Genomic DNA, 26,996 nt, shown 5'->3' with positions numbered 1-26,996 from the left:
TGAATACAATTTTCTCCATCCCTCACGGGGAATAAAAAAACAGATATGCCAAGTATCATACCCTAGAGACTAGCCTTGCGGAACACTGTGGAACATCTTGGAGAGCAGTCTACATAGGCCCTATAGACTAGCTTTAAGGAACACTGTGGAACATCTTGGAGAGCAGTCTACATAGGCCCTAGAGACTAGCCTTGAGGAACACTGTGGAACATCTTGGAGAGCAGTCTACATAGGCCCTAGAGACTAGCCTTGAGGAACACTGTGGAACATCTTGGAGAGCAGTCTACATAGGCCCTAGAGACTAGCCTTGAGGAACACTGTGGAACATCTTGGGGAGCAGTCTACATAGGCCCTATAGACTAGCTTTAAGGAACACTGTGGAACATCTTGTAGAGTAGTCTACAGAGGCCCTATAGACTAGCTTTATAAGGAACATCTTGTAGTCTACAGAGACCCTATAGACTAGCTTTATAAGGAACATCTTGTAGAGCAGTCTACAGAGGCCCTATAGACTAGCTTTATAAGGAACATCCTGTAGAGCAGTCTACAGAGACCCTATAGACTAGCTTTATAAGGAACATCCTTGTAGAGCAGTCTACAGAGGCCCTATAGACTAGCTTTAAGGAACATCTTGTAGAGCAGTCTACAGAGACCCTATAGACTAGCTTTATAAGGAACATCCTGTAGAGCAGTCTACAGAGGCCCTAAAGACTAGCTTTATAAGGAACATCTTGTAGAGCAGTCTACAGAGACCCTATTGACTAGCTTTATAAGGAACATCTTGTAGAGAAGTCTACAGAGACCCTATAGACTAGCTTTAAGGAACATCTTGTAGAGCAGTCTACAGAGGCCCTATAGACTAGCTTTATAAGGAACATCCTGTAGAGTAGTCTACAGAGGCCCTAAAGACTAGCTTTATAAGGAACACTGTGGAACATCTTGGAGAGCAGTCTACAGAGGCCCTATAGACTAGCTGTATAAGGAACATCTTGTAGAGCAGTCTACAGAGACCCTATAGACTAGCTTTAAGGAACATCTTGTAGAGCAGTCTACAGAGACCCTATAGACTAGCTTTAAGGAACATCTTGTAGAGCAGTCTACAGAGGCCCTATAGACTAGCTTTATAAGAAACATCTTCAACAGGTGGTTCATGTAGAGCAGGCTCTGCCACAGAGGCTTGGTTGAAATAAAACTTGGAGCAATACTCCCCCCTAGTGGCTCAAAATAACAATACTGGTTGAGGTGGAATAGTGGACATTAGAGGGGAGGAAATATTAGCTCGATTATCAACAAAACTTGAAGGAATTAAAATAAAGCAATGGATTCCAAATGATGAAACCTTTAGAAGTGTTGGTAGAATAACGGGCCTCAGTGTGAAAATTACATTTTGACCTGTGAAAAGACAGACACACCAGAAACGAGATATGAACATATGTTTAATGTACAATTAATTACTCCCCAAACTTCCCAACAATAAAATCAAGTCTCTAAAATGCAGAATCAAACCCCATAAACGCACACCTGTTTGGGATGGTTTGACAAGCATTTAAACCACAGGAATGAACATGAAAACAAAAACTATTTAAATAACCTAGCTGGTTAAACGGACAGAAACCTGCTATATTACGAAGTGTGTAAATCAAGGTGTCGGTCTTTATTTGGTTCCAACTATTGTGCAGAGATGTTGAATGAAGTAACTCAATACTAACAACTGTATAGAGTAAAGGCCAATGAGGCGAGGTTAGGAAACTGGAAAGGACAGACACCGAGAGGTTATCACAAAACTAAGGACAATCATGTAACAATAACATGTAAAGTCATCTTAAACTCAATCGCCAACCATTCGACCCTTATGGACACCTTTCAAATGGGTCTCATCGGTAAACTTTCCCATAGTACTTCACACCACACATACACCATTATTATTGTTTGTGGGGTCATCGTGAAGCCCCTTAGCTCTGGAGAGGAGTCCTCGTAGACCACCTTATCTCCTCCTGGGATACTTAGGGTGCGTCCCAATATCTCATTTCTCCTGAATAATTCACTCTTTCTCATAAAGCATTGGATTGGTAGAGGGATGAGCTAGAGGGAGTTTCCATCTAAAAACTAGTTTCCATTTCCTTTCAAATCAGCGAAGAGAACAAAATGCACCCTTAGGGAGAAAGGAGATGTGATTGGGACATAACTATAGTCTATACGCTCCAATGGGGGTTATGGTAAATCACATGACATCTCCCATATTCAGTGACCGGAGTGGACGAGGCCTTAAGAGTCTCTCCTGAGTACATGACCTGATCAGGAAAAACCCTACGGATCCTAGTTATAGGCTTTACGGTCCGGAAGGTTTGGTTGAGGAAAAACTCCTAGCCGACAGGGTGAGACAATAACACAAAAGGACATCATTCTACAGGTGTAGGTTCTAACCAAGCCAGATAGTGACGAGATGACGACACTACGATGGACTGTAGACACTACTCATTATCATGATTGTAGTATAAACATTATGATCAAGTAGTTTATTTCCAACATTCTTTTCAGTAGATAACTTGGAAATTAATTGACACCCCTCTCTAACACGCCAAGGAAAACACTGCTGGACGTTCTAAAGATCTGTAGAACAGTGTTTGAGTTGGTTCTGAGAGGGCCGCGGATACACACCTCTGATAGGGAGCACTGGGCTAGAGGACGCAGCACTAAACGCCATTATGGACTCATTGGATATCAGATATTATTGAGACATTTCTCCTCTCCGTTGCTGGCGGTTGTGTACATCTCTCCTTCCCATGAGGCAGTGGGGTGTTCCAGAGAGGAGCAGTGGTATAGCAGAGTCAAACTCCCATCATCTCCACCACATGATCTTTTATTCATTTATCATATCCATGATCACAATAAATCACTTTCAGACAGTAGAAAATAGAAAACAAACCTTTTTAAAAACTAGAAAACATAGTCTGCCCTCTCGGTTTAGTGAGAGCATAGCTGGCAGGGATCGCTGAGGTTAGAAGGCAGCACTTGGAAAGGAGGTAAAGAGTCAGTCAGCATCAGGGTTCGATTGGTCTAGTTGAGTCGGTCCTCTGAATGTGATTGGCTGGGGTTGACAGGACGCTCATGCCGGCTGGGGCTGGGGGTGTATGGAGGCGGGGCCTCGCTTATGATGCTGGCAGAGTCTTCACCCTCAAAGAGAGGGGGAGGGAGAATGGGGAGGGGGGCAAGGAGAGATGCGTCGACGTCGTCGCTCTGGGCAACCTCGCTGTACGGAGGAGGCTTCAGGTCATCCGCTGTGGGGTCAGAGGTTAAAGTTCAGTAAGAAGAAATACAGGAACTGAAGTGAACGTTGAGTGCAGTCAACAGGGAAAGCAACTAAAGAATGTGTCCTTGGTCGGCTGCACACGACAGTGGCTTCGGTAAGTATTCAAACCCCTGGACTTTCTCTACAGTTGGTTGAGTTACAGCCTGAAATTTAAAATTGAGATGTTTGTCACTGACCTTCCAACACACAACACCCCATAATGTCAAAGTGGAATGATGTTTTCTGAAATGTTTACACCTTAGTCAACACACACTCAAACCCTTTGTTACAGCAAACCTAAATAAGTTAATGAGTGAAAAGTTGTTGAACAAGTTATACATAATATGTTGCATAGATTCTGTGTGCATAGTATTTAACATTACTACCTCATCTCTGTACTCCACACACACAGATAATTATAAAGGTCACTCAGACGAGCAGTGAATTTCAAAACAGATTCAACTACAAAGGGAGGTTTTCCAATGTCTCGCAAAGAGGGGTTGGTAGATGAGAGAAGAAGAAAAATATATATCCCCCTTTGAGCATGGTGAAGTTATTCATTACGATTTGGGTGGTGTAGCAATACACCCAGTCACTTCCCAACTCAGTTGCCGGAGAGGAAGGAGACCGCTCAGGGATTTCACCACGGAGGCCAATGGTGACTAAAACAGTTAGAGTTTAATGTCTGTAATAGGAGAAACTGAGGATGGATCAACATGGTAGTTACATCACAATAATAACCTAATTGAGAGTGAAAAGGAAACAAAATAAAACATTTTTTTGACCAATCGATTGGTTGAAATGTTAAAACGTGTATTTTTTCCTCACATAGACACATCCTATGGTATTTTAATCAAATCAACTATATGCCCTGAGCTTGTCTGATGCTTTAAGCACACTTTTTGATTAAATAATTAAGACACACAAATGACGAGAGGGAGTCCGACAGCAATTGTTTTGATTGTGCCGCGTGGCTCAGACTTGATACGCTAATTTTTTTAAAGACAGCGAGTGACTGGCACCAGTTCTCTCCTCCCTGCTACAGCGACCACCACAGAACATCAGTATGTATAGCGTTGTCTCTCTCCTCCCTGCTACAGCGACCACCACAGAACATCAGTATGTATAGTGTTGTCTCTCTCTCCTCCCTGCTACAGCGACCACCACAGAACATCAGTATGTATAGCGTTGTCTCTCTCTCCTCCCTGCTGCAGCGACCACAACAGAATATCAGTATGTATAGTGTTGTCTCTCTCTCCTCCCTGCTACAGCGACCACCACATAATATCAGTATGTAGTGTTCCCTCTCTCTCCTCCCTGCTACAGCGACCACCACAGAACATCAGTATGTATAGTGTTGTCTCTCTCTCCTCCCTGCTACAGCGACCACCACATAATATCAGTATGTATAGTGTTGTCTCTCTCTCCTCCCTGCTACAGCGACCACCACATAATATCAGTATGTAGTGTTCTCTCTCTCTCCTCCCTGCTACAGCGACCACCACAGAATATCAGTATGTATAGTGTTGTCTCTCTCTCCTCCCTGCTACAGCGACCACCACAGTGTTCTCTCTCTCTCCTCCCTGCTACAGCGACCACCACATAATATCAGTATGTAGTGTTCTCTCTCTCCTCCCTGCTACAGCGACCACCACATAATATCAGTATGTATAGTGTTGTCTCTCTCTCCTCCCTGCTACAGCGACCACCACATAATATCAGTATGTAGTGTTCTCTCTCTCCTCCCTGCTACAGCGACCACCACATAATATCAGTATGTATGACCACCACATAATATCAGTATGTAGTGTTCTCTCTCTCCCTCCCTGCTACAGCGACCACCACATAATATAATATCAGCGACCACCACATAATATGTATGTGTTTCTCTCTCTCCTCCCTGCTACAGTATGTAGTGTTCTCTCTCTCTCCTCCCTGCTACAGCGACCACCACATAATATCAGTATGTATAGTGTTCTCTCTCTCTCCCTGCTACAGCGACCACCACATAATATCAGTATGTATAGTGTTGTCTCTCTCTCCTCCCTGCTACAGCGACCACCACATAATATCAGTATGTATAGTGTTGTCTCTCTCTCCTCCCTGCTACAGCGACCACCACATAATATCAGTATGTATAGTGTTCTCTCTCTCCTCCCTGCTACAGCGACCACCACAGAATATCAGTATGTAAGTGTTCATAATATCTCTCTCTCCCCTCCCTGCTACAGCGACCACCACATAATATCAGTATGTATCTCCTCCCTGCTACAGCGACCACCACATAATATTCTCTCTCCTCCCTGCTACAGCGACCACCACATAATATCAGTATGTAGTGTTCTCTCTCTCTCCTCCCTGCTACAGCGACCACCACATAATATCAGTATGTAGTGTTCTCTCTCTCCTCCCTGCTACAGCGACCACCACATAATATCAGTATGTAGTGTTCTCTCTCTCCCTCCCTGCTACAGCGACCACCACATAATATCAGTATGTAGTGTTCTCTCTCTCTCCTCCCTGCTACAGCGACCACCACATAATATCAGTATGTAGTGTTCCCTGCTCTCAGTATGTAGTGTTCTCTCTCCCTCCCTGCTACAGCGACCACCACATAATATCAATAGTGTTTCTCTCTCTCCTCCCTGCTACAGCGACCACCACATAATATCAGTATGTATAGTGTTCTCTCTCTCTCCTCCCTGCTACAGCGACCACAGCGACCACCACATAATATCAGTATGTATAGTGTTCTCTCTCTCTCCTCCCTGCTACAGCGACCACCCACATAATATCAGTATGTAGTGTTCTCTCTCTCCTCCCTGCTAGCGACCACCACATAATATCAGTATGTAGTGTTCTCTCTCTCTCCCTCCCTGCTACAGCGACCACCACATAATATCAGTATGTAGTGTTCTCTCTCTCTCCTCCCTGCTACAGCGACCACCACATAATATCAGTAATATCAGACCACCACATAATGTATAGTGTTGTCTCTCTCTCCTCCCTGCTACAGCGACCACCACATAATATCAGTATGTATAGACCACCACATAATATGTTGTTCTCTCTCTCCTCCCCTCCATAATATCTGTTCTCTCTCTCCTCCCTGCTACAGCGACCACCACATAATATCAGTATGTATAGTGTTCTCTCTCTCCTCCCTCTACAGCGACCACCACTCTCTCTCCTCCCTGCTACAGCGACCACCACATAATATCAGTATGTATAGTGTTGTCTCTCTCTCCTCCCTGCTACAGCGACCACCACATAATATCAGTATGTATAGTGTTGTCTCTCTCTCCTCCCTGCTACAGCGACCACCACTCTCTCCTCCTCCCTGCTACAGCGACCACCACATAATATCAGTATGTATAGTGTTGTCTCTCTCTCCTCCCTGCTACAGCGACCACCACATAATATCTAGTGTTCTCTCTCTCCTCCCTGCTACAGCGACCACCACAGAATATCAGTATGTAGTGTTCTCTCTCTCCTCCCTGCTACAGCGACCACCACATAATATCAGTATGTAGTGTTCTCTCTCTCCTCCCTGCTACAGCGACCACCACATAATATCAGTATGTATAGTGTTGTCTCTCTCTCCTCCCTGCTACAGCGACCACCACATAATATCAGTATGTAGTGTTCTCTCTCTCTCTCCTCCCTGCTACAGCGACCACCACAGAATATCAGTATGTATAGTGTTCTCTCTCTCCTCCCTGCTACAGCGACCACCACAGAATTGTTCTCTCTCTCTCCCTCCCTGCTACAGCGACCACCACATAATATCAGTATGTATAGTGTTGTCTCTCCCTCTACAGCGACCACCACCAGTATGTATAGTGTTGTCTCTCTCCTCCCTGCTACAGCGACCACCACATAATATCAGTATGTATAGTGTTGTCTCTCTCCTCCCTGCTACAGCGACCACCACAGAATATCAGTATGTAGTGTTCTCTCTCTCCTCCCTGCTACAGCGACCACCACAGAATATCAGTATGTATAGTGTTGTCTCTCTCTCCTCCCTGCTACAGCGACCACCACAGAATATCAGTATGTATAGTGTTGTCTCTCTCTCCTCCCTGCTACAGCGACCACCACATAATATCAGTATGTAGTGTTCTCTCTCTCTCCTCCCTGCTACAGCAGCGACCACCACAGAATATCAGTATGTAAGTGTTCTCTCTCTCCTCCCTGCTACAACCACCACATATGTATAGTGTTGTCTCTCTCTCCTCCCTGCTTATCAGTATGTAGTGTGTCTCTCTCCTCCCTGCTACAGCGACCACCACATAATATCAGTATGTAGTGTTCTCTCTCTCCTCCCTGCTACAGCGACCACCACAGAATATCAGTATGTAGTGTTCTCTCTCTCCTCCCTGCTACAGCGACCACCACATAATATCAGTATGTAGTGTTCTCTCTCTCCTCCCTGCTACAGCGACCACCACATAATATCAGTATGTAGTGTTCTCTCTCTCCTCCCTGCTACAGCGACCACCACAGAATATCAGTATGTAGTGTTCTCTCTCTCCTCCCTGCTACAGCGACCACCACAGAATATCAGTATGTATGACCACCACATAATAGTATGTAGTGTTCCCTCTCTCTCCTCCCTGCTACAGCGACCACCACAGAATATCAGTATGTATATACAGCGACCACCACAGAATATCACAGCGACCACCACAGAATATCAGTATGTATAGTGTTGTCTCTCTCTCCTCCCTGCTACAGCGACCACCACAGAATATCAGTATGTATAGTGTTGTCTCTCTCTCCTCCCTGCTACAGCGACCACCACAGAATATCAGTATGTAGTGTTCTCTCTCTCCTCCCTGCTACAGCGACCACCACATAATATCAGTATGTAATGTGTTCTCTCTCTCTCCTCCCTGCTACAGCGACCACCACAGAATATCAGTATGTATAGTGTTGTCTCTCTCTCCTCCCTGCTACAGCGACCACCACAGAATATCAGTATGTATAGTGTTCTCTCTCTCTCCTCCCTGCTACAGCGACCACCACAGAACATCAGTATGTAGTGTTCTCTCTCTCTCCTCCCTGCTACAGCGACCACCACAGAATATCAGTATGTAGTGTTCTCTCTCTCTCCTCCCTGCTACAGCGACCACCACATAATATCAGTATGTAGTGTTCTCTCTCTCTCCTCCCTGCTACAGCGACCACCACAGAATATCAGTATGTAGTGTTCTCTCTCTCCTCCCTGCTACAGCGACCACCACATAATATCAGTATGTAGTGTTCTCTCTTTCCTCCCTGCTACAGCGACCACCACAGAATATCAGTATGTAGTGTTCTCTCTCTCTCCTCCCTGCTACAGCGACCACCACAGAATATCAGTATGTAGTGTTCTCTCTCTCTCCTCCCTGCTACAGCGACCACCACAGAATATCAGTATGTAGTGTTCTCTCTCTCTCCTCCCTGCTACAGCGACCACCACAGAATATCAGTATGTAGTGTTCTCTCTCTCTCCTCCCTGCTACAGCGACCACCACATAATATCAGTATGTAATGTGTTCTCTCTCTCTCCTCCCTGCTGCAGCGACCACCACAGAATATCAGTATGTAATGTTCCCTCTCTCTCCTCCCTGCTACAGCGACCACCACAGAACATCAGTGTGCCTGGCGCTGAACGTGTTGCTGGAAGCTATAACAAAATTACAACTTTTCAGTCAGAAATAGCGGTGTTACCGAATAGCCTTATTTGCTTAGGCAACACATTCCCTAAAACCCTTGCTTTCTTTACGTGTCACGTGTCTGTTTGGCATCCACGTGACCAATAGGGCCTGACCTACAGCATAATCACATCAATAAATTAGTTATAAACTCTGAACTCTGACAGCAAAACGGATGCAGAGGACGTGACAAATAAACCCGAAACGGGGGAATGTTTACTGGTTGCGCAGGAGGCAAAGGGGAAGTCAGATGTGTGGAATAAATTTGACTAGTTGTGGAAAATACCGGAGATAAAGACAAAGAGGTATGGTGCGAGTGCTGCAGACATTAAAGGCCTGTGTGCCAAACAGGTGCTGTTCGATTACAATATCATTGTTTGGAACAAAGTAAAGACTAAATAAAAACACTAAATACGGATACCAAAAAGTCTGTTGTAACTTTATTTTCATTTCCGTAAAGCCTTTATTATAGCAAAGACTAAAAACAGCCGCATTCATTTGGGAATGTCATTTCCCGCCATCGAACGGTTTAGACAAATGTATTGTTTACGCTAATTGTTCAATGGTGGCTTTTGTTTTATTTAAAAAAACTTAAATCTTGATTGCATTTCACATCATGAATGGTTGATACAGAAGCCTATATAAGTATTGAAATATAGGTATAAGTAAGTTACGGAATTAAGAATAAACAGGAAGAGCTCTTAGTCCAACAGCTCGATGGTGGTTAACGATGATCATAATAATAAGGAGATCAAGGAAAAAGGAGGGATATTATTATAATTTCTGTCAATTTAGAAGTGTAAACACTACATAAACAATACCAGATGGTACTGGTCTAACAATGAAAGAACAGAGTAAACCTTTGTTACAGCATAGATTAAAAAGATCCAAATGTGAAATTACTGCACGAGGCTCGGTGCTCACGATATTAGTAGGCTATCAACCCGAACAGTCAGACAACAGAAGCAGGATCCGTCTTATTTCAGTAGAGGTGGACGATTTATAAAGCCAGCGACATTTAACAGTTAGGCTATTGATTATAGACCTAATTAAGTTGTGGTTTCCGCTCTCCTGACTTTTCTTAAGACAGTAAGGCATGGCCTGTTTTGTCATCTAACTCTGCTGCTGTCTCCACCACATTGTTCTCAACCCCAATACGCTGGTTAACTTTGCCATTATCCACATAGCAACATGGTCTAGGAAAAGACGCCAATTCAACAGCACACTGATATTTCAGAACCGCGGACAGCGACCGCTATCAAACGTTGGAGAAAAAACATTTGGTATCAAATATTGTATTAGTGTTGCAACACTGTTCCTATGTAATACAACCATATATAAATTGCAGTAGCACGTCTTAAGAGTGATGAACTGTGGCATCCCCACAATGGATCAGTCCAGTTTTTGCTACTGCTCCACTAAAGAAAGGAGTCGACCAACAACCTATCAACCAAACAATCGACCAGTCGACTAAATGGGGTTGAACCCAACCACATTACTGAGTACCACTTTCCAGATTTTCAAGCATAGTGGTGGTTGCATCAGGTTATGATTATGCTTGTAATTGTTAAGGACTGGGGAGTTTTTCAGGATAAAAAAAAAGAAACTCAATGAAGCTAAAGCACAGGCAAAACCCTATAGGAAACCTGGTTGTCTGCTTTCCAACAGACACTGGGAGATTAATTCACCTTCCAGCAGGACAACAACCTAAAACACAAGGCCAAATCTACACTGGAGTTACTTACCAAGAAAACAGCGAACGTTCCTAAGTGGCCTCGTTACAGTTGAGACAAACCGGTTTGAAAATCTATGTCAAGACTTGAAAATGTCTGTCTAGCCATGATCAACAACCAATTTGACAGAGCTGGAAGAATTTTGAAAATGGGCAAATATTGCACAATCCAGGTGTGAAAGCTCTGAAGAGATTTACCCAGAAAAGACTCACAGCTGTAACCACTGCCAAATATGCTTTTTTACAAACTATTGACTGAGGGATGTGAATACGTATGTAAATTAGATATCTGTATTTCATGTCATTATGGGGTAGTGTGTGTAGATGGGTCATGTTTTATTTATTCATGACATTTTGAATTCAGGCTGTAAGTCAAGGGGTATGAACACTTTCTGAAGTCACTGTATGTCCTCCCGTACGACATCCGGTTCCTGTTCAGTGAGCTGGCTAGAACCGGTGTAGGGTGAAGTTGTCCCTAGACGCTGATCTTGGATCAGTTTTGCATTCCCCCCCACTAGTGGTTAAGAAAGTAATTTAAATAATCCCCAAAAGGCACCAGCCCATAACAGCCATCACCAATAAACACACTATAAAAACAAGGACACAGACAAAAGCGGCACATCAATGAATCTAAAAAAAGAAACGTGTTCATATATTAATTGATGATGTGCTGCTTGTAGTGTCTGTGTGTCCTTGTGTATTTATTGGTGATGGACGTATGGGCTGGTGCAACAACATTTCCCCTTTAGGATTGGGGCAGGAGGAAGCACAAGCTAAAGCAATGGGCAGGAGGAAGCACAAGCTAAAGCAATGGGCAGGAGGAAGCACAAGCTAAAGCAACGGGCAGGAGGAAGCACAAGCTAAAGCAACGGGCAGGAGGAAGCACAAGCTAAAGCAACGGGCAGGAGGAAGCACAAGCTAAAGCAACGGGCAGGAGGAAGCACAAGCTAAAGCAACGGGCAGGAGGAAGCACAAGCTAAAGCAATGGGCAGGAGGAAGCACAAGCTAAAGCAACGGGCAGGAGGAAGCACAAGCTAAAGCAATGGGCAGGTGAAAAGTTGAATAAAACAGGTACTTATGGCAATGTGTTTATAAAGAAAGTCGACCAGGACACTGTGGGTTTAACCCTGCTTCCAGTGTGAGGGGAGGTGGCGGTGGCTCTGTGATCATGAAGAGATCGGAGGGTGAGGCTGTCTTTACTACGGCAGACCCAGTCACCGAGGGTGAGGCTGTCTTTACTACGGCAGACCCAGTCACCGAGGGTGAGGCTGTCTTTACTACGGCAGACCCAGTCACCGAGGGTGAGGCTGTCTTTACTACGGCAGACCCAGTCACCGAGGGTGAGGCTGTCTTTACTACGGCAGACCCAGTCACCGAGGGTGAGGCTGTCTTTACTACGGCAGACCCAGTCACCGAGGGTGAGGCTGTCTTTACTACGGCAGACCCAGTCACCGAGGGTGAGGCGGTCTTTACTACAGCAGACCCAGTCACTGAGGGTGAGGCGGTCTTTACTACGGCAGACCCAGTCACCGAGGGTGAGGCTGTCTTTACTACGGCAGACCCAGTCACCGAGGGTGAGGCGGTCTTTACTACAGCAGACCCAGTCACTGAGGGTGAGGTGTTGGCAGGTGATCGTGAAGCCAAGCAGGGAAGCCCTCCACCATTTTAAATGGGGCTAGCTACAACAGGTTTATTTCTTGACCTCCTTTGTTCCTTTAGTGTCGTGTCTCAGCAACAACAAACATGGTCAGGTTCCACTAATGGAATCACACAGGAGTGGGACAGGTGGAAAAAAAAACATTAGCATCAGTTAGTTGTGAAAACATTTCAAACTGACAAAAGACCATCCTGATCTAAATAAGGGTGTCATCACTAAAGTGCCCTTCTGGGACTCATCTGCCCAGCTCTTGTGTTCAGTCTGGATGTGCACAATCGCTCTTTTCAACAGGGGTAGAATACTCCCCCTTTGGCAGCAAGTGTGGTTGTGACGGGGTTAAAACGAGCCTGTTGTCAGTGGTACCACAGAGCCAGCCAAGCAGGGCTATTATCCTGGGAGATGTGGGCATATTCTCTCCTGGGTTATGGTCACTAGGAACCAAACAGACAGAAAAGGGAAGGAGCTACCTAAACTTGCCCAAAAAGGAAAGCAGTTTTCTAACGCAAAATGTTTTTGCTACGGTATGCACTAATGAGTAAGACCCTGCTTGGCACCCTGCTCTCTAAGGAAGCCTCAAAGCCCCCCTGCCCTCTAAGGAAGCCTCAAAGCCCCCCTGCTCTCCAAGGCTGCCTCAAGGCTCAAGCCCCCAGGTGCAGCCCCTTCTTAAGAAAAGACAAGTATGACCTTAGGTGGTGTTTCTTTGATCCATTTCCTGCAGAGCCATCTTCTCACCTAACCATATCCTGTGTGTGTGTGTGTTACCTCCGGAGACAGCTTGGTATGGTGGTGGCATGTCCAGGTGAGAGAAGGATACTGCTGCCGGGGGGAGTGAGGCAGAAGACTCGCCCATTGATCCCTCATCCTGAACCCCATACCAACTGGGCCAGATAGACGTCTGGGGAGAGACATGGAGAGAGAGAACAGGAATTATCATCACAAAAACACATAGGCGCACTGAGCGTATACACATACACACACACACTTACTTTTGGAGCTCAACAGAAGCGTGACGATGAAGAAAGAATCTAAAGCTCACTGGTGGGTAAAAGAGAATCTACACCCTGCAGCTCCCTGCGTCCCAAATGGCTCCTTTTTCCTTACTCTCCTCTCTCCACCCCCTGGCCTCTCTCCCCCCCCTGGTCTCCCCCTGGCCTCTCCCCACCCCACGGTCTCCCCCTGGCCTCTCTCCCCCCCCCCACCCTCTGGTCTCACCCTGGCCTCTCCCCACCCCCTGGTCTCACCCTGGCCTCTCTCCCCCCCCACCCTCTGGCCTCTCTCCAGGAACCTTTCAGAGGGGCTGCTGCCTGTCTGCTGGAGTTATGGCTGGCTCTGGGGCCTCTTCGCTGCATGCACATTCCATTAAAATATAAACAGGGAGCATCATGGTTTAGACTAGAAGACTAAAGGGAGATAAGAGAAAGAAAAGTAGGGGGAGGAGAGCCAGAGAGGGATTGTACTAAAGCACTGAGACAGTGGAGGCTTGGAGTGAACAGCAACAGGTCATTAAAGCTAGCTCACTGGGGTGTGGCTGAGAAGGATGGAATCACAGGGTTACAACACTCAATTATACTTGGGTCCTGTTCTGTCCAGAGCACACTACATTCTAATTACAGCCTAACTTCTCCTCTACAATGACCTAGTTACTTGAACTTGGTTACCTAATAGAGCCGTTTCAGGTCCAAACACAGAATCCAAGCCAGAAGTGGCTTGTGTGTGCATTGTCTCCTGCATCTTCAAATCAGATGAATTGTAAAGCAGCTGCAGTAATGTCATTACTGGGGGCAGCTTCCTACGAGAGCTAGCTAGAGCCTGGAATCTCCCCTTAACCACAACATACCTCATTCTTAGAATGGAGACATTTCTGCTATGAGAAAGCCACTCCTGACACTATAAATAGCCTAAAAAGCCCACCTGGAAAACAAAGGCACCTATACTGATTCAGGTAATGGCAGGAACTGCAATAAAGCATCATTGGTATGGTGTGCATGTCGAGCTAGTTAGAAGACCATTCACTCTGAAAGTAGTCTAACGACTTGGGGCCCTGAAACTTTGAGACGCTTGTTTGAGTAAGCATAGCATTTACAGTCCTTCAAGCACTAGTGCTTAGCATAACACTGCTCTCTCTAGACAGTCAATTAGAAGGACGCATAGGCCAGGCTAGTATGGAAATTCACTTGAGAATCTATTCAAATGTAGGCACCGCAGAGTCAAGTTGGAGAGAGAGATGATGAATGTGTTCCCTCAGAATGTTGGAGCCAGGGCTCCGATTCACAGAGCCAGGGGTTCTGATTGGGGAGGCAGGTAGCCTAGTGGTTTGGTGCGTTGGACTTGTAACCGAAAGGTTGCAAGATCGAATCCCCGAGCTGACAAGGGAAAACAAATCTGTCGTTCTGCCCCAGAACAAGGCACTAGGCCGTCATTGAAAATAAGAATTTGTTCTGAACTGACTTGCCTAGTCAAATAAAGGTTCAAATACATTTTAAAAATTCATGGAGCCAGGGTTCTGATTCACGGAAATGGCGTCTTCCTAGAACACCTGGAAGCAGTATAACACGAAGGCAGAGCGTACTGGAAGGAGGACTGATGTCAGAGTTTGTATAATGCAATCTGAGTATTGAAGTCTTCTCCCAGACTTTTTTATGAAAACATCAAAGCGTCAGCTATCAAAAGTCACGGGTCAATAGTTCTGGAGATATTAGTCCACAGAGGACAATAAACCACAAAACAAGGTAACAGTTGGCATTTTGGGAGTCCCTGACCAGCACAACAAAAGGAATGCAGAGGGGGAAAGTTGAATGAACGTCACTTTGAAACCTCCAGGAAACAAGATGAGGAGTTCCTCTTCTCAAAGGTTCCATGGAATCTTAGGAAAGATGGGAACGTTTTCTTACCACTAAACTGTTTACATATCTAAAAATGGATAGAATTGCATTTAAAATGAAACAAGCATTTCGCTTGTGACCAATACAATTTTTTTTAATCATTTGTTTTGATTTAATAGGCAGATTTCTGAATGCTTGAGATTAGGGGAACTATTATGGCTCACCTCTTCTCTTTCCCTAACCATTTTAGCTGTTCCTATTGGCTCAGACTTTCACAGGCTTTTGTTAGATTTGACAAGCGCTAGACAGTCACCTGTAGACAAACCAACTCCAACACTGGCTCTCACACATTCACTGTGACCCTTACACTGCTTCACACGAGTTCTGAGGCCTGCCAGAGCCCTGACATTTTAGAAAGGTCTCTCTCACACACACAGTACCAGTCAAAGGTTGACACATTTACCCATTCCAGGGTTTTTATTTTTACTATTTTCTACAATGTAGATTAATAGTGAAGACATCAAGACTATGAAATAGCACATATGGAGTCATGTAGTAACCCAAAAAATTGTTACACAAATAAAAAATATATTTTATATTTGAGATTCTTCAAAGTAGCCTCCCTTTGCCTTGACAGCTTTGCACACTCTTCTCTCAACCAGCTTCATGATGTAGTCACCAGGAACGTATTTCAATTAACAAGTGTGCCTTGTTGAAAGTGAATTTGTGGATATCCTTTCCTTCTTAATGCGTTTGAGCCAATCAGCTGTGTTGTGACAAGGTATGGTTGGCATACAGAAGATAGTCCTATTTGGTAAAAGACCAAGTCCATATTATGGCAAGAACAGATCAAATAAGCAAAGAGAAACACCAGTCCATCATTACATTAAGACATGAAGGTCAGTCAATACAGAACATTTCAAGAACTTTGAAAGTTTCTTGTAGTTGACAAAACCATCAAGCGCTATGAGGAAACTGTCTCTGATGAGGACGGCCACAGGAATGGAAGACCCAGAGTTACCGCTGCTTTAGAGGATAGGTTCAGAATTACCAGCCTCAGAAATTGAAGCCAGAATAAATGCTTCAGAGTTCAGGTAACAGACATCTCAACTAGAAGTCGACCGATAATGAATTTAACGCCGATACTGATACAGATTATTGGAGGCTCAAAACTAGCCGATACCGATTAATCGGCAGATTTTTTAACATTTATTTGTAATAATGACAATTACAACAATACTGAATGAACACTTATTTTAACTTTCTATTAAATAATACATCAATCTTTTTTTTTTAGCATCAAGTAAATAATGAAACATGTTCAATCTGGTTTAAATAATGCAAAAACAAAGTGTTGGAGAAGAAAGTAAATGTAAGAAAGCTAACATTTCAGTGCCATGCTCAGAACATGAGAACATTTGAAAGCTGGTGGTTCCTTTTAACATGAGTCTTCAATATTCCCAGGTAAGAAGTTTTAGGATCTAGTTATTCTAGGAATTATAGGCCTATTTCCATCTATACCATTTGTATTTCATTAACCTTTGACTATTGGATGTTCTTATAGGCACTTTAGTATTGCCAGTGTAACAGTATAGCTTCCGTCCCTCTCCACGCTCCTCCCTGAGCTCGAACCAGCAACACAACGACAACAGCCACCATCGAAGCAGCGTTACCCACGCAGAGCAAGGGGAACAACTATTAGAAGGCTCAGAGCAAGTGACGTTTTAAACGCTATTAGAGCGTGCTAACTAGCTAGCCATTTCACTTCGGTTACACCCACCTCATCTCGGGAGTTGAAGTCAAAAACCAGTGCAGTGCTTGACGCACAACAAAGAGCTGCTGGCAAAATGCACGAAAGTGCTGTTTTAATTCATGTTTATGCGCCTGCTTCTGCCTACCACCGCTCAGTCAGATACTTAGATACTTGTATGCTCAGTCAGATTATATGCAACGCAGGACACGCTAGATAATATTATCAACCATGTGTAGTTAACTAGTGATTATGATTGATTGTTTATAAGATACGTTTAATGCTAGCTAGCAACTTACCTTGGCTTACTGCAGTCGCGTAACAGGCAGTCTCCTTGTGGAGTGCAATGAGAGAGAGGCAGGTCGTTATTGCGATGGACTAGTTAACTGTAAGGTTGCAAGATTGAATCCCCCAAGCTGACAAGGTGAAAATTTGTCGTTCTGCCCCTGAACGAGGCTGTTAACCCACCGTTCCTTGGCCGTCATTGAAAAATAAGAATGTGTTCTTAACTGACTTGCCTAGTTAAATAAAGGTATATATATTTTTTAAAATACAGATTTCCAATTGTTATGAAAACAATTGTTATGAAAACAATCGGCCATTCCGATTAATCGGTCGACCTCTAATCTCAACATCAACTGTTCAGAGACTACGTAAATCAGGCCTTCATGGTCAAATTGCTGCAAAAAAACACTACTAAAGGACATCAATAAGAAGAAACTTGCTTGGGCCAAGAAACACGAGCAATGGACATTAGACCTGTGGAAATCTGTCCTTTGGTCTGGTGGGTTCACATTTGAGATTTTTTGTTCCAACCGCTGTGTCTTTGTGAGATGCAGAGAAGGTGAACGAATGATCTCTGCATGTGTGGTTTCCACCGTGAAGCATGGAGGAGGAGGTGTGATGGTGCTTTGCTGGTGACACAGTCAGTGATTTATTTAGAATTCAAGGCACAGTTAACCAGCATGGTTACCACAGCATTCTGCAGCAATACGCCATCCCATATGGTTTGCACTTAGTGGGACTATCATTTGTTTTTCAACAAGACAATGACCCAACATACCTCCAGGCTGTGTAAGGGCTATTTGACCAAGAAGGAGAGTGATGGAGTGCTGCATCAGATGACCTGTCCACCACAATCCACCAACCAAATTGATATGGTTTGGGATGAGTTGGACTGCAGAGTGAAGCAAAAGCAGCCAACAAGTGCTCAGCATATGTGGGAACTCCTTCAACACTGTTGGAAAAGCATTCCAGGTGAAGCTGGTTGAGAGAATGCCAAGAGTGTGCAAAGATGTCATCAAGGCTGGCTACTTTGAAGCCTCAAAAATAAAATATATTTAGATTTGTTTAACACTTTTTGTTTACTACATGATTCCATATGTGTTATTTAATAGTTTTGATGTCTTCACTATTATTCTACAATGTAGAAAACAGCCAAAATAAAGGAGAACCCTTGAATGAGTAGGTGTGTCCAAACCTTTGACTGGTACTATAAGCGCACACAAACAATGACTGATACCCACATACATGCGCATATACGAGTGCTGAGCTATTGCCGAAATGTCTTCTATTTTTTTTTTTAAATAACTAATTGACTGACGTCAGTTGAATTATTTGAATTCTGTTTAGTTTTTCTTCTGCGCTGACAACGCCGTTTCTCTAGAGTGAATCAAATAAAGAATAAACTATAGAACGTTGTAGGAAATTGTAGTTTACACCAAAGTTAAGTGCAGAAAAAGTGGTATTTAACTATAAATGGCAGCAATCCATTGTTCCTATAGATGCCTGTTCAATGGTTCTTGCCCAGGCAAGCCTGTGGGGCTGGCAGACAGACAAGGAGATTAAGGGGTTTCTTCTAGATATCACAGCTACAAAGTCAACATTGGCTATATCGTAAGAATTCTTGAACAAATATTAGCCTTTTGGTCTTATTATAAAGTTAGCAGTGTGGTTAAAGGTAAGGTTTAAAATACATTTTTAAGAAGATAAATTGTAGAAATTACCTGTGGTAACTAGTGATGACCCAGAGGGCGGGACAGATCGAGTGGCACACGAGAGGGAGCACTTGGTTTTTTTAATTGATAGTTGATAGTTGTTATTCAGCATAAATAGGATGACTCTTTAGGGACCACAGAGATGGATGGCTGGCTGGCTGCTACTGCCAGAGCAGAGATTAGAAGACTTGGAATTAAATAATAAGTTATAAATACACATATATAAATAACAGACCTCAACTGCAATATAATATTAAAGTACTGTGAATAAAGGATGGTTTATTAATAAGTGATATGCAGAAATGGACAGTCTACCATCTTTGGGATTTTATTTATGAAATAATAAGGTCACCAAAACACAAACAAAATATTTAAGTAAATTAATGTGAATAAATGATAGCTAGAGACTAATAAGAGATAATCAGTGACCATTTTTAATTATTTTACTATGTGTTATTAAATCATTCAACCCACAATGCAATTTATGGCAATTTTTTTTTAAAACCGTTATATATTTTTTTGCCGAATCCTCAAAAAGCAAGTCCGTGTGTTACGTGCACACACCACACCCACGGAACTGCTGTTAACCACAGGACGGGTGGGAAGTTGAGTAATCGACAGTGAGAAAGCATCCCATTCTTAGTCAGTCATTCACTGTGGAAAGTGACTCATCTAACCACCAAGCAGCAAGGAAAGCAAATAACTCTTCCCCCACACACTGACACACACCACTGAAAGGGCAACCTTATGGGACTCTTCGAACCAGAATCTATAGGACCTGCTTCCCTGACTAGAAGCAGAGTCTATAGGACCTGCTTCCCTGACTAGAAGCAGAGTCTATAGGACATGCTTCCCCGACTAGAACCAGAGTCTATGGGACATGCTTCCCCGACTAGAACCAGAGTCTATAGGACCTGCTTCCCTGACTAGAACCAGAGTCTATAGGACATGCTTCCCTGACTAGAAGCAGAGTCTATAGGACATGCTTCCCTGACTAGAACCAGAGTCTATAAGACATGCTTCCCTGACTAGAAGCAGAGTCTATAGGACCTGCTTCCCTGACTAGAAGCAGAGTCTATAGGACATGCTTCCCTGACTAGAACCAGAGTCTATAGGACATGCTTCCCTGACTAGAAGCAGAGTCTATAGGACATGCTTCCCTGACTAGAACCAGAGTCTATAGGACCTGCTTCCCTGACTAGAAGCAGAGTCTATAGGACCTGCTTCCCTGACTAGAAGCAGAGTCTATAGGACATGCTTCCCTGACTAGAACCAGAGTCTATAGGACATGCTTCCCTGACTAGAACCAGAGTCTATAGGACCTGCTTCCCTGACTAGAAGCAGAGTCTATAGGACATGCTTCCCTGACTAGAACCAGAGTCTATAGGACATGCTTCCCCGACTAGAACCAGAGTCTATAGGACCTGCTTCCCTGACTAGAAGCAGGGTCTATAGGACATGCTTCCCTGACTAGAAGCAGAGTCTATAGGACCTGCTTCCCTGACTAGAAGCAGAGTCTATAGGACCTGCTTCCCTGACTAGAAGCAGAGTCTATAGGACCTGCTTCCCTGACTAGAAGCAGAGTCTATAGGACATGCTTCCCTGACTAGAACCAGAGTCTATAGGACATGCTTCCCTGACTAGAAGCAGAGTCTATAGGACATGCTTCCCTGACTAGAACCAGAGTCTATAGGACCTGCTTCCCTGACTAGAAGCAGAGTCTATAGGACATGCTTCCCTGACTAGAACCAGAGTCTATAGGACATGCTTCCCCGACTAGAACCAGAGTCTATAGGACCTGCTTCCCTGACTAGAACCAGAGTTTATAGGACATGCTTCCCCGACTAGAACCAGAGTCTATAGGACATGCTTCCCTGACTAGAACCAGAGTCTATAGGACATGCTTCCCCGACTAGAACCAGAGTCCGACTAGAACCAGAGTCTATAGGACATGCTTCCCCGACTAGAACCAGTCTATAGGACATGCTTCCCTGACTAGAACCAGAGTCTATAGGACATGCTTCCCTGACTAGAACCAGTCTATAGGACATGCTTCCCTGACTAGAACCAGAGTCTATAGGACATGCTTCCCTGACTAGAACCAGTCTATGGGACATGCTTCCCTGACTAGAACCAGAGTCTATAGGACATGCTTCCTTGTGCATGACTGGAACCAGGGTCTATAGGACATGCTTCCCTGACTAGAACCAGAGTCTATAGGACATGCTTCCTTGTGCATGACTAGAACCAGGGTCTATAGGACATGCTTCCCTGACTAGAACCAGAGTCTATAGGACATGCTTCCTTGTGCATGACTAGAACCAGAGTCTATAGGACATGCTTCCTTGTGCATGACTAGAACCAGGGTCTATAGGACATGCTTCCCTGACTAGAACCAGAGTCTATAGTCGCTTTGGATAAAAGCGTCTGCTAAATGGCATATATTATTATTATTATTATATTATAGGACATGCTTCCTTGTGCATGACTGGAACCAGGGTCTATAGGACATGCTTCCTTGTGCATGACTGAGCAAAAACAATGTGAGTCTCAGAATAACCCGAAACAGCAGGGCTACTTCCCCATTTATTTTCTCACAATGTGGGCCTGAGAGCCAAATGTTTTGGTCCATTTAACAATCTACCAGCCACTCATGTTTTTGTACCAGACAAAATATTTTTAGCCACAAATTATCTCAACATTATTTTATTGAACCTTTATTTAACTAGGCAAAACATGCTGTGTAATGTTTCTAAAACAATCAAATGTAGTACTAGCAAGAAGTAACTAATGTGGTAACTATATTTATTATACCAGTTTTTTAGCCAAAATATCACGGATGAAACAAATTTTCACCTACCACTTTAAGGGCGGGAGGTTACCGTGGCAGCACGACTGGAGTCATGTTTGTGCCTGTGAGATTAAGTCTGCCTAGTAGAAGCGTGGTCTTCTCTTCTCTAGCAGTTGAAAGTCAAACATAGAAACACAACCTGGCTTGTGAACAAAACAATGCAAATAGCCAAGAAACACAAGGACAAAGTCTCACTTCAGTAGACGTTCGTTTCAAGTAAATTAGATAAAAGTTTATGCCTGTGCACAGCGCTTCTAAAAATGTATCTTTCACTCAGCTCTTCAGGTGCGCACAGCCCCCAGCCAGGCAGTGTTACAGCATGGGATGGAGTAGGCTATGTAGGATTTATAATTCTTCGACCATGTGTGATTGATTTACCAACTATTTTTTTTAAAACGGCATAATTACTTTGAAAACAGCATCTGCGGAATTTATTTTACATGTGATCATACTTTACTATTTTTATTCATAAATGTGAGTGAAAGGCTCCCAGTGAGGAGCCCTGAACACCCACCAACAATGCTGGTGAAATAGACATCTTACCTGCCAATGCCAAAATCTACCCACATTTGGCAGGTGGCGGTTGTTAAATTTAGGCCTCAGACAGGGTGAGAGCCAACCCTCAGACAGGGTGAGAGCCAACCCTCAGACAGGGTGAGAGCCATCCCTCAGACAGGGTGAGAGCCATCCCTCAGACAGGGTGAGAGCCATCCCTCAGACAGGGTGAGAGCCATCCCTCAGACAGGGTGAGAGCCAACCCTCAGACAGGGTGAGAGCCAACCCTCAGACAGGGTGAGAGCCAACCCTCAGACAGGGTGAGAGCCAACCCTCAGACAGGGTGAGAGCCAACCCTCAGACAGGGTGAGAGCCAACCCTCAGACAGGGTGAGAGCCAACCTCAGACAGGGTGAGAGCCATCCCTCAGACAGGGTGAGAGCCATCCCTCAGACAGGGTGAGAGCCATCCCTCAGACAGGGTGAGAGCCATCCCTCAGACAGGGTGAGAGCCATCCCTCAGACAGGGTGAGAGCCATCCCTCAGACAGGGTGAGAGCCATCCCTCAGACAGGGTGAGAGCCATCCCTCAGACAGGGTGAGAGCCATCCCTCAGACAGGGTGAGAGCCAACCCTCAGACAGGTTGAGAGCCAACCCTCAGACAGGGTGAGAGCCAACCCTCAGACAGGGTGAGAGCCAACCCTCAGACAGGGTGAGAGCCAACCCTCAGACAGGGTGAGAGCCAACCCTCAGACAGGGTGAGAGCCAACCCTCAGACAGGGTGAGAGCCAACCCTCAGACAGGGTGAGAGCCAACCCTCAGACAGGGTGAGAGCCAACCCTCAGACAGGGTGAGAGCCAACCCTCAGACAGGGTGAGAGCCAACCCTCAGACAGGGTGAGAGCCAACCCTCAGACAGGGTGAGAGCCAACCCTCAGACAGGGTGAGAGCCAACCCTCAGACAGGGTGAGAGCCAACCCTCAGACAGGGTGAGAGCCAACCCTCAGACAGGGTGAGAGCCAACCCTCAGACAGGGTGAGAGCCAACCCTCAGACAGGGTGAGAGCCATCCCTACAAAAACTAAAATTGGTTGCCAAATCATGTCATTGTATATGAATATCAGCTCAGCCTGTGTTTTGTGGTCTGTCTTTGCTACTTACATTCTGTCTCTCACACATCTGATGCAGGTAGGCCCTCCCTCCCACGATAACTATCTGCGAATTACGAGGGTTGTTGAGGTACGCGGCCAGTTGTCTCTGACGCGAGCGGTACCAGCACACATAGAAGAAGATCTTGATGACGATGAATATGATGACCACTCTGGAAGAGAGAGATAAACAGTAGCAGCAAAGAATGTCTTATGTTGATCTCAACGTTGTTCAAAACACAGAGTCAAATGTATGAAAGTGAAAATAAGAATTAAAAGTTCCTTACATGTACCAGTACAACTCCATATTGAGATCACTAGGCATCAGATCATGGTCAAAAAACGACGGTGCCTGAAACACAAAACCAAAGTCGTGTTTAGACATTTGAGGCACAGCCCAGTATGTGTTATTCTGAAATAAGATGGCTGAGATAAATGGTTTACTGTAAACCATGACGAAGTACACTTGAATAAAAACTCCACTTTGTCCATGACTACCTCTCACCTCTGAAGAATAAACGAGTCCCCTTTGATCTGCAAGAGACATGTGGCACAATGTGAGCAACAGTTCAACATCCGATGAAATATATATTATGTGGCTGTAAACACCCTTAACTCTCAGAAGAGGCACTTCAAACTACAGGCTGTTATTTAGATAGTTCCCTAAACAATGAATTTAATGTTAGCTTCATAATCCATGTAGCTAGCTTGCCTGTCAACAACTGAAAGCATAACTGTAAATAACAAGTTAAAAAGAAGTAGTTCACTATTTACAACTTCCTAATCCTGAAAGTAGTGTGGTTCCTTAAACAGACACTATAAACATCAGCTACATTTAGGCACCATAAGCTAAAAATCAATGGAAGTGATTTGGGAATGTGAGCATGTAACAAAAAAAAAAGTTAAAATCTCCTGAAATCAATTCCAATCACTTAAAGGTGATTTAGCCATTTTAAAACAAAACACACATACACACCCCCATTGATTGTTAGCTACGTTTGTAGCAGCTGTGTAAAGCAAACTGAACCATGGATTAGTTTCTCCTGGCCCTTGCACTACTCTCAGGGTGAGAAACAAACCCAACATCAAATTAGAAACCTAGAAAAGTCCAACCAACATGTGAAAGTTGGTTTGGTGTCTCTAGTTTGAATAGTTACTGTGGTGAGTTATTTATACAAATTAATGAACATTTGTATAGTTATAGCTGATCAAAGTTAGGATAGCCTGAACATGAGGACGTTGGTTTAGTATCTCTAGCTTGAACAGTTTCAGAGTTACTGTTGCTGATTACGCAAATATGTATAATTATAGTTGATAGAAGTTTGAAATAATTACAATTTAGGATAGCCTGAGCATTTGAAAGTTGGTTTGGTGTCTCTACAATGAAATGGTTTAAGAGTTACTGTGGGTTGGATACTTTACGCTAATTTGTACAATTATAGTTGATAAAGATCTTGAAGAATTTGAAGTTAGGATTGGCTGAATGTTTTAAAGTTGGTCTTATAGCGTAATTGGCCAAGGAGTAGTTAGTTACATAGCTACCACTATGACTGTTCCTAATTCAAACCCATGTTAATTTATGCACATTTTAAAATGGTTCTAATTAAAAAAATATATATAAATATTTTTAAAACCTGAACGCAAGCTCTCGAAATTGGGTCAGTCTGAACATAAAGGGTTAGTTTTGCGTTGATAGTTTAAACAGTGTAAGAAGAGCAGTGGCAAGTCTAAATATTTCCCATTCAAGACTACGGAGGTTTTATTAAGATTTAAAATGGCTATATATCAAAAAAGTATAAAATGTTATCAAAAGTATAAACACACGCCATCTACGTTGGGTCAGTCTGAACATCTCATCGTTGGTTTGTTAACTACATTGATAGCGTAAATCGTGACAGAAGAGACCACATTTCCCAGATTTCTGCCCATAAATCCATGGCAATTTCATTGCCATTGAAATGTATTGGGAGTTAATTTAAGTATCGCTGTAGCACAAAAAAAAAGTATAATAAATATTTTCTCAAGCTATATAAATTGAGGCAGTCTGCACATTTACAAGTTGGTTTCGCTTTAATAGCTTAACTCGTTTAAGCGCTTATAGCGAGCGAAAAAAAAACTATGTAAGAAGGGATAATGAACTAGCTACTCAATTCTAGTTAACTGTTAACTACAGTATAAAAAACGACTGCCAGCTAGGAAACTAGCTAGCTGTAGATATCAAAAGCAGCCTAGACGTTAGCTAGTTACAGCAGGTGTTGCATTTCCAATCTAAAAGAGCAGCTAACTGTTAGTTAGCAAACACTTCTTACAAGAAAGGGTAGCTAACGTAGCTAGTTATGGTCAGTTGGCTACTTAGCTACTAAAACGTAGCTAACCAGCTATTTAGTTAATACAATGGTAACGTTAGCTATATTAAAAGACATGACAATAATCTGGTTGAAGTATTCGTGGCTAAATATAACTAACAACTTACCGTGTCAACCAAGTAATGTAGCTAGCTAGCTAACGTTATATCATCCAGAAACGGCTCGCCAAGCCTTGTTGTTTTCCTTTAGCCGCCTGTGTGGTTTACAGTACAATAGCTCATGTAAGCCAGCTAGCTTAGCATCAACGATTTAATCAAACACCGTTTGATGTTATCCTAATGCCGAGAGGTAATCCAACTACCTGTCAATTTCTGTAGTGTATAATCGTTCCTCTCCCCGAAAAAAATCAGAATTTAAACATAGTTCGAAGCCCGAAAGTTAAAAAACCAAAAAAAAAAACGGCACTTTATTTATCCATTTGTTTCACCATCCTACCTTGACTGCTACTCACGTTTGAGCGCTGTGCTGGTCAGCAATGAGGTTAGGGGCGAAGCTCAAGCTGCAGACTGAAGTTACAACAAGAAACGCCCCACATGAAACGTCAATAGCATTGCGTCACTACATACCACACCCACTACCTTTGACGCCGCTTGTAACAGTGTGGAAAATACCCTTCCTGTAATGAAAGATGTCATCTCTTTGAGAGGGAGTATTTGAAAATTTACTCCCGATAAACCAGGAAGATAATGAAAAATACTTGTGGATTTTATAACTTTTTTTGGGGGGGAGGGGTGCTAGAGGTGTCATTACAGGCCCTGGTTCGATTCCAGGCTGTATCACAACTGGCCGTGATTGGGAGTCCCATATGGCGGTACACAATTGGCCCAGCATTTCCCGGGTTTGGCCGGGGTAGGCCGTCATTGTAATTACGAATTTGTTCTTAACTGACTTGCCTAGTTATATATAAGTAAAATAAGCCAGTAAGGAAACCTGAGCTTAGAGAAAGAACAGGACAAACATTACCCAAGGTAGTTGTGATCAAGATGATGAACACGTTTTCACATTTACAAATCTGGTAATATAAAACTGGGTGAATGTAAAAATGATGATCGACTTATTACTCAAGAGTAATTTAGTTAACACCTCAGCCACGCTCAAGGTACTAAACGATATAACCGCCATCAATAAAAGACAGTACTTGTGCAGCCGTCTTCATCGACCTGGCCAAAGCTTTCGACTCTGTCAATCATCATA

General features: G+C 43.7%; 1 protein-coding gene and 2 long non-coding RNA genes across 6 annotated transcripts; 1 reads left to right on the top strand and 2 right to left on the bottom strand.

Annotated features, from left to right (window-relative positions):
* Positions 1 to 1,423: 1,423 nt before the first annotated feature.
* LOC118373697 (uncharacterized) lies at positions 1,424 to 26,338 on the bottom strand. Of its 3 annotated transcripts, none has more exons than XM_035759906.2 (6): positions 26,254 to 26,338; positions 23,942 to 23,970; positions 23,724 to 23,788; positions 23,450 to 23,609; positions 13,140 to 13,272; positions 1,424 to 3,278 (listed from the first exon to the last, which is right to left on the bottom strand). In XM_035759906.2, the coding sequence occupies exons 3-6, from the start codon at positions 23,759 to 23,761 to the stop codon at positions 3,058 to 3,060; spliced, it is 552 nt and encodes a 183-aa protein (XP_035615799.1). In that variant the 5' UTR covers positions 23,762 to 23,788; positions 23,942 to 23,970; positions 26,254 to 26,338; the 3' UTR covers positions 1,424 to 3,057. The 3 variants fall into 3 exon arrangements, with proteins under 3 accessions (XP_035615799.1, XP_035615800.1, XP_035615798.1); XM_035759907.2 differs by having other exon boundaries at positions 26,238 to 26,302; XM_035759905.2 differs by lacking the exon at positions 26,254 to 26,338 and adding an exon at positions 25,910 to 26,247.
* LOC127916967 (uncharacterized) lies at positions 4,436 to 7,400 on the top strand. The gene is made up of 2 exons (XR_008096795.1): positions 4,436 to 4,648; positions 7,241 to 7,400. It is a non-coding gene; the product is annotated as an uncharacterized LOC127916967 (long non-coding RNA).
* Positions 20,084 to 20,672, bottom strand: LOC127916973 (uncharacterized). Of its 2 annotated transcripts, none has more exons than XR_008096798.1 (3): positions 20,609 to 20,672; positions 20,405 to 20,472; positions 20,084 to 20,132 (listed from the first exon to the last, which is right to left on the bottom strand). It is a non-coding gene; the product is annotated as an uncharacterized LOC127916973 (long non-coding RNA). The 2 variants fall into 2 exon arrangements; XR_008096797.1 differs by lacking the exon at positions 20,084 to 20,132 and adding an exon at positions 20,220 to 20,268.
* Positions 26,339 to 26,996: the final 658 nt, after the last annotated feature.

This window comes from Oncorhynchus keta, chromosome 4 (assembly GCF_023373465.1).
Source record: "Oncorhynchus keta strain PuntledgeMale-10-30-2019 chromosome 4, Oket_V2, whole genome shotgun sequence".
In the NCBI taxonomy this organism is placed as follows: domain Eukaryota; kingdom Metazoa; phylum Chordata; class Actinopteri; order Salmoniformes; family Salmonidae; genus Oncorhynchus; species Oncorhynchus keta.
The sequence above is the reverse complement of the archived record's forward strand: the minus strand, read 5'-3'. Positions and strand labels throughout refer to the sequence as shown.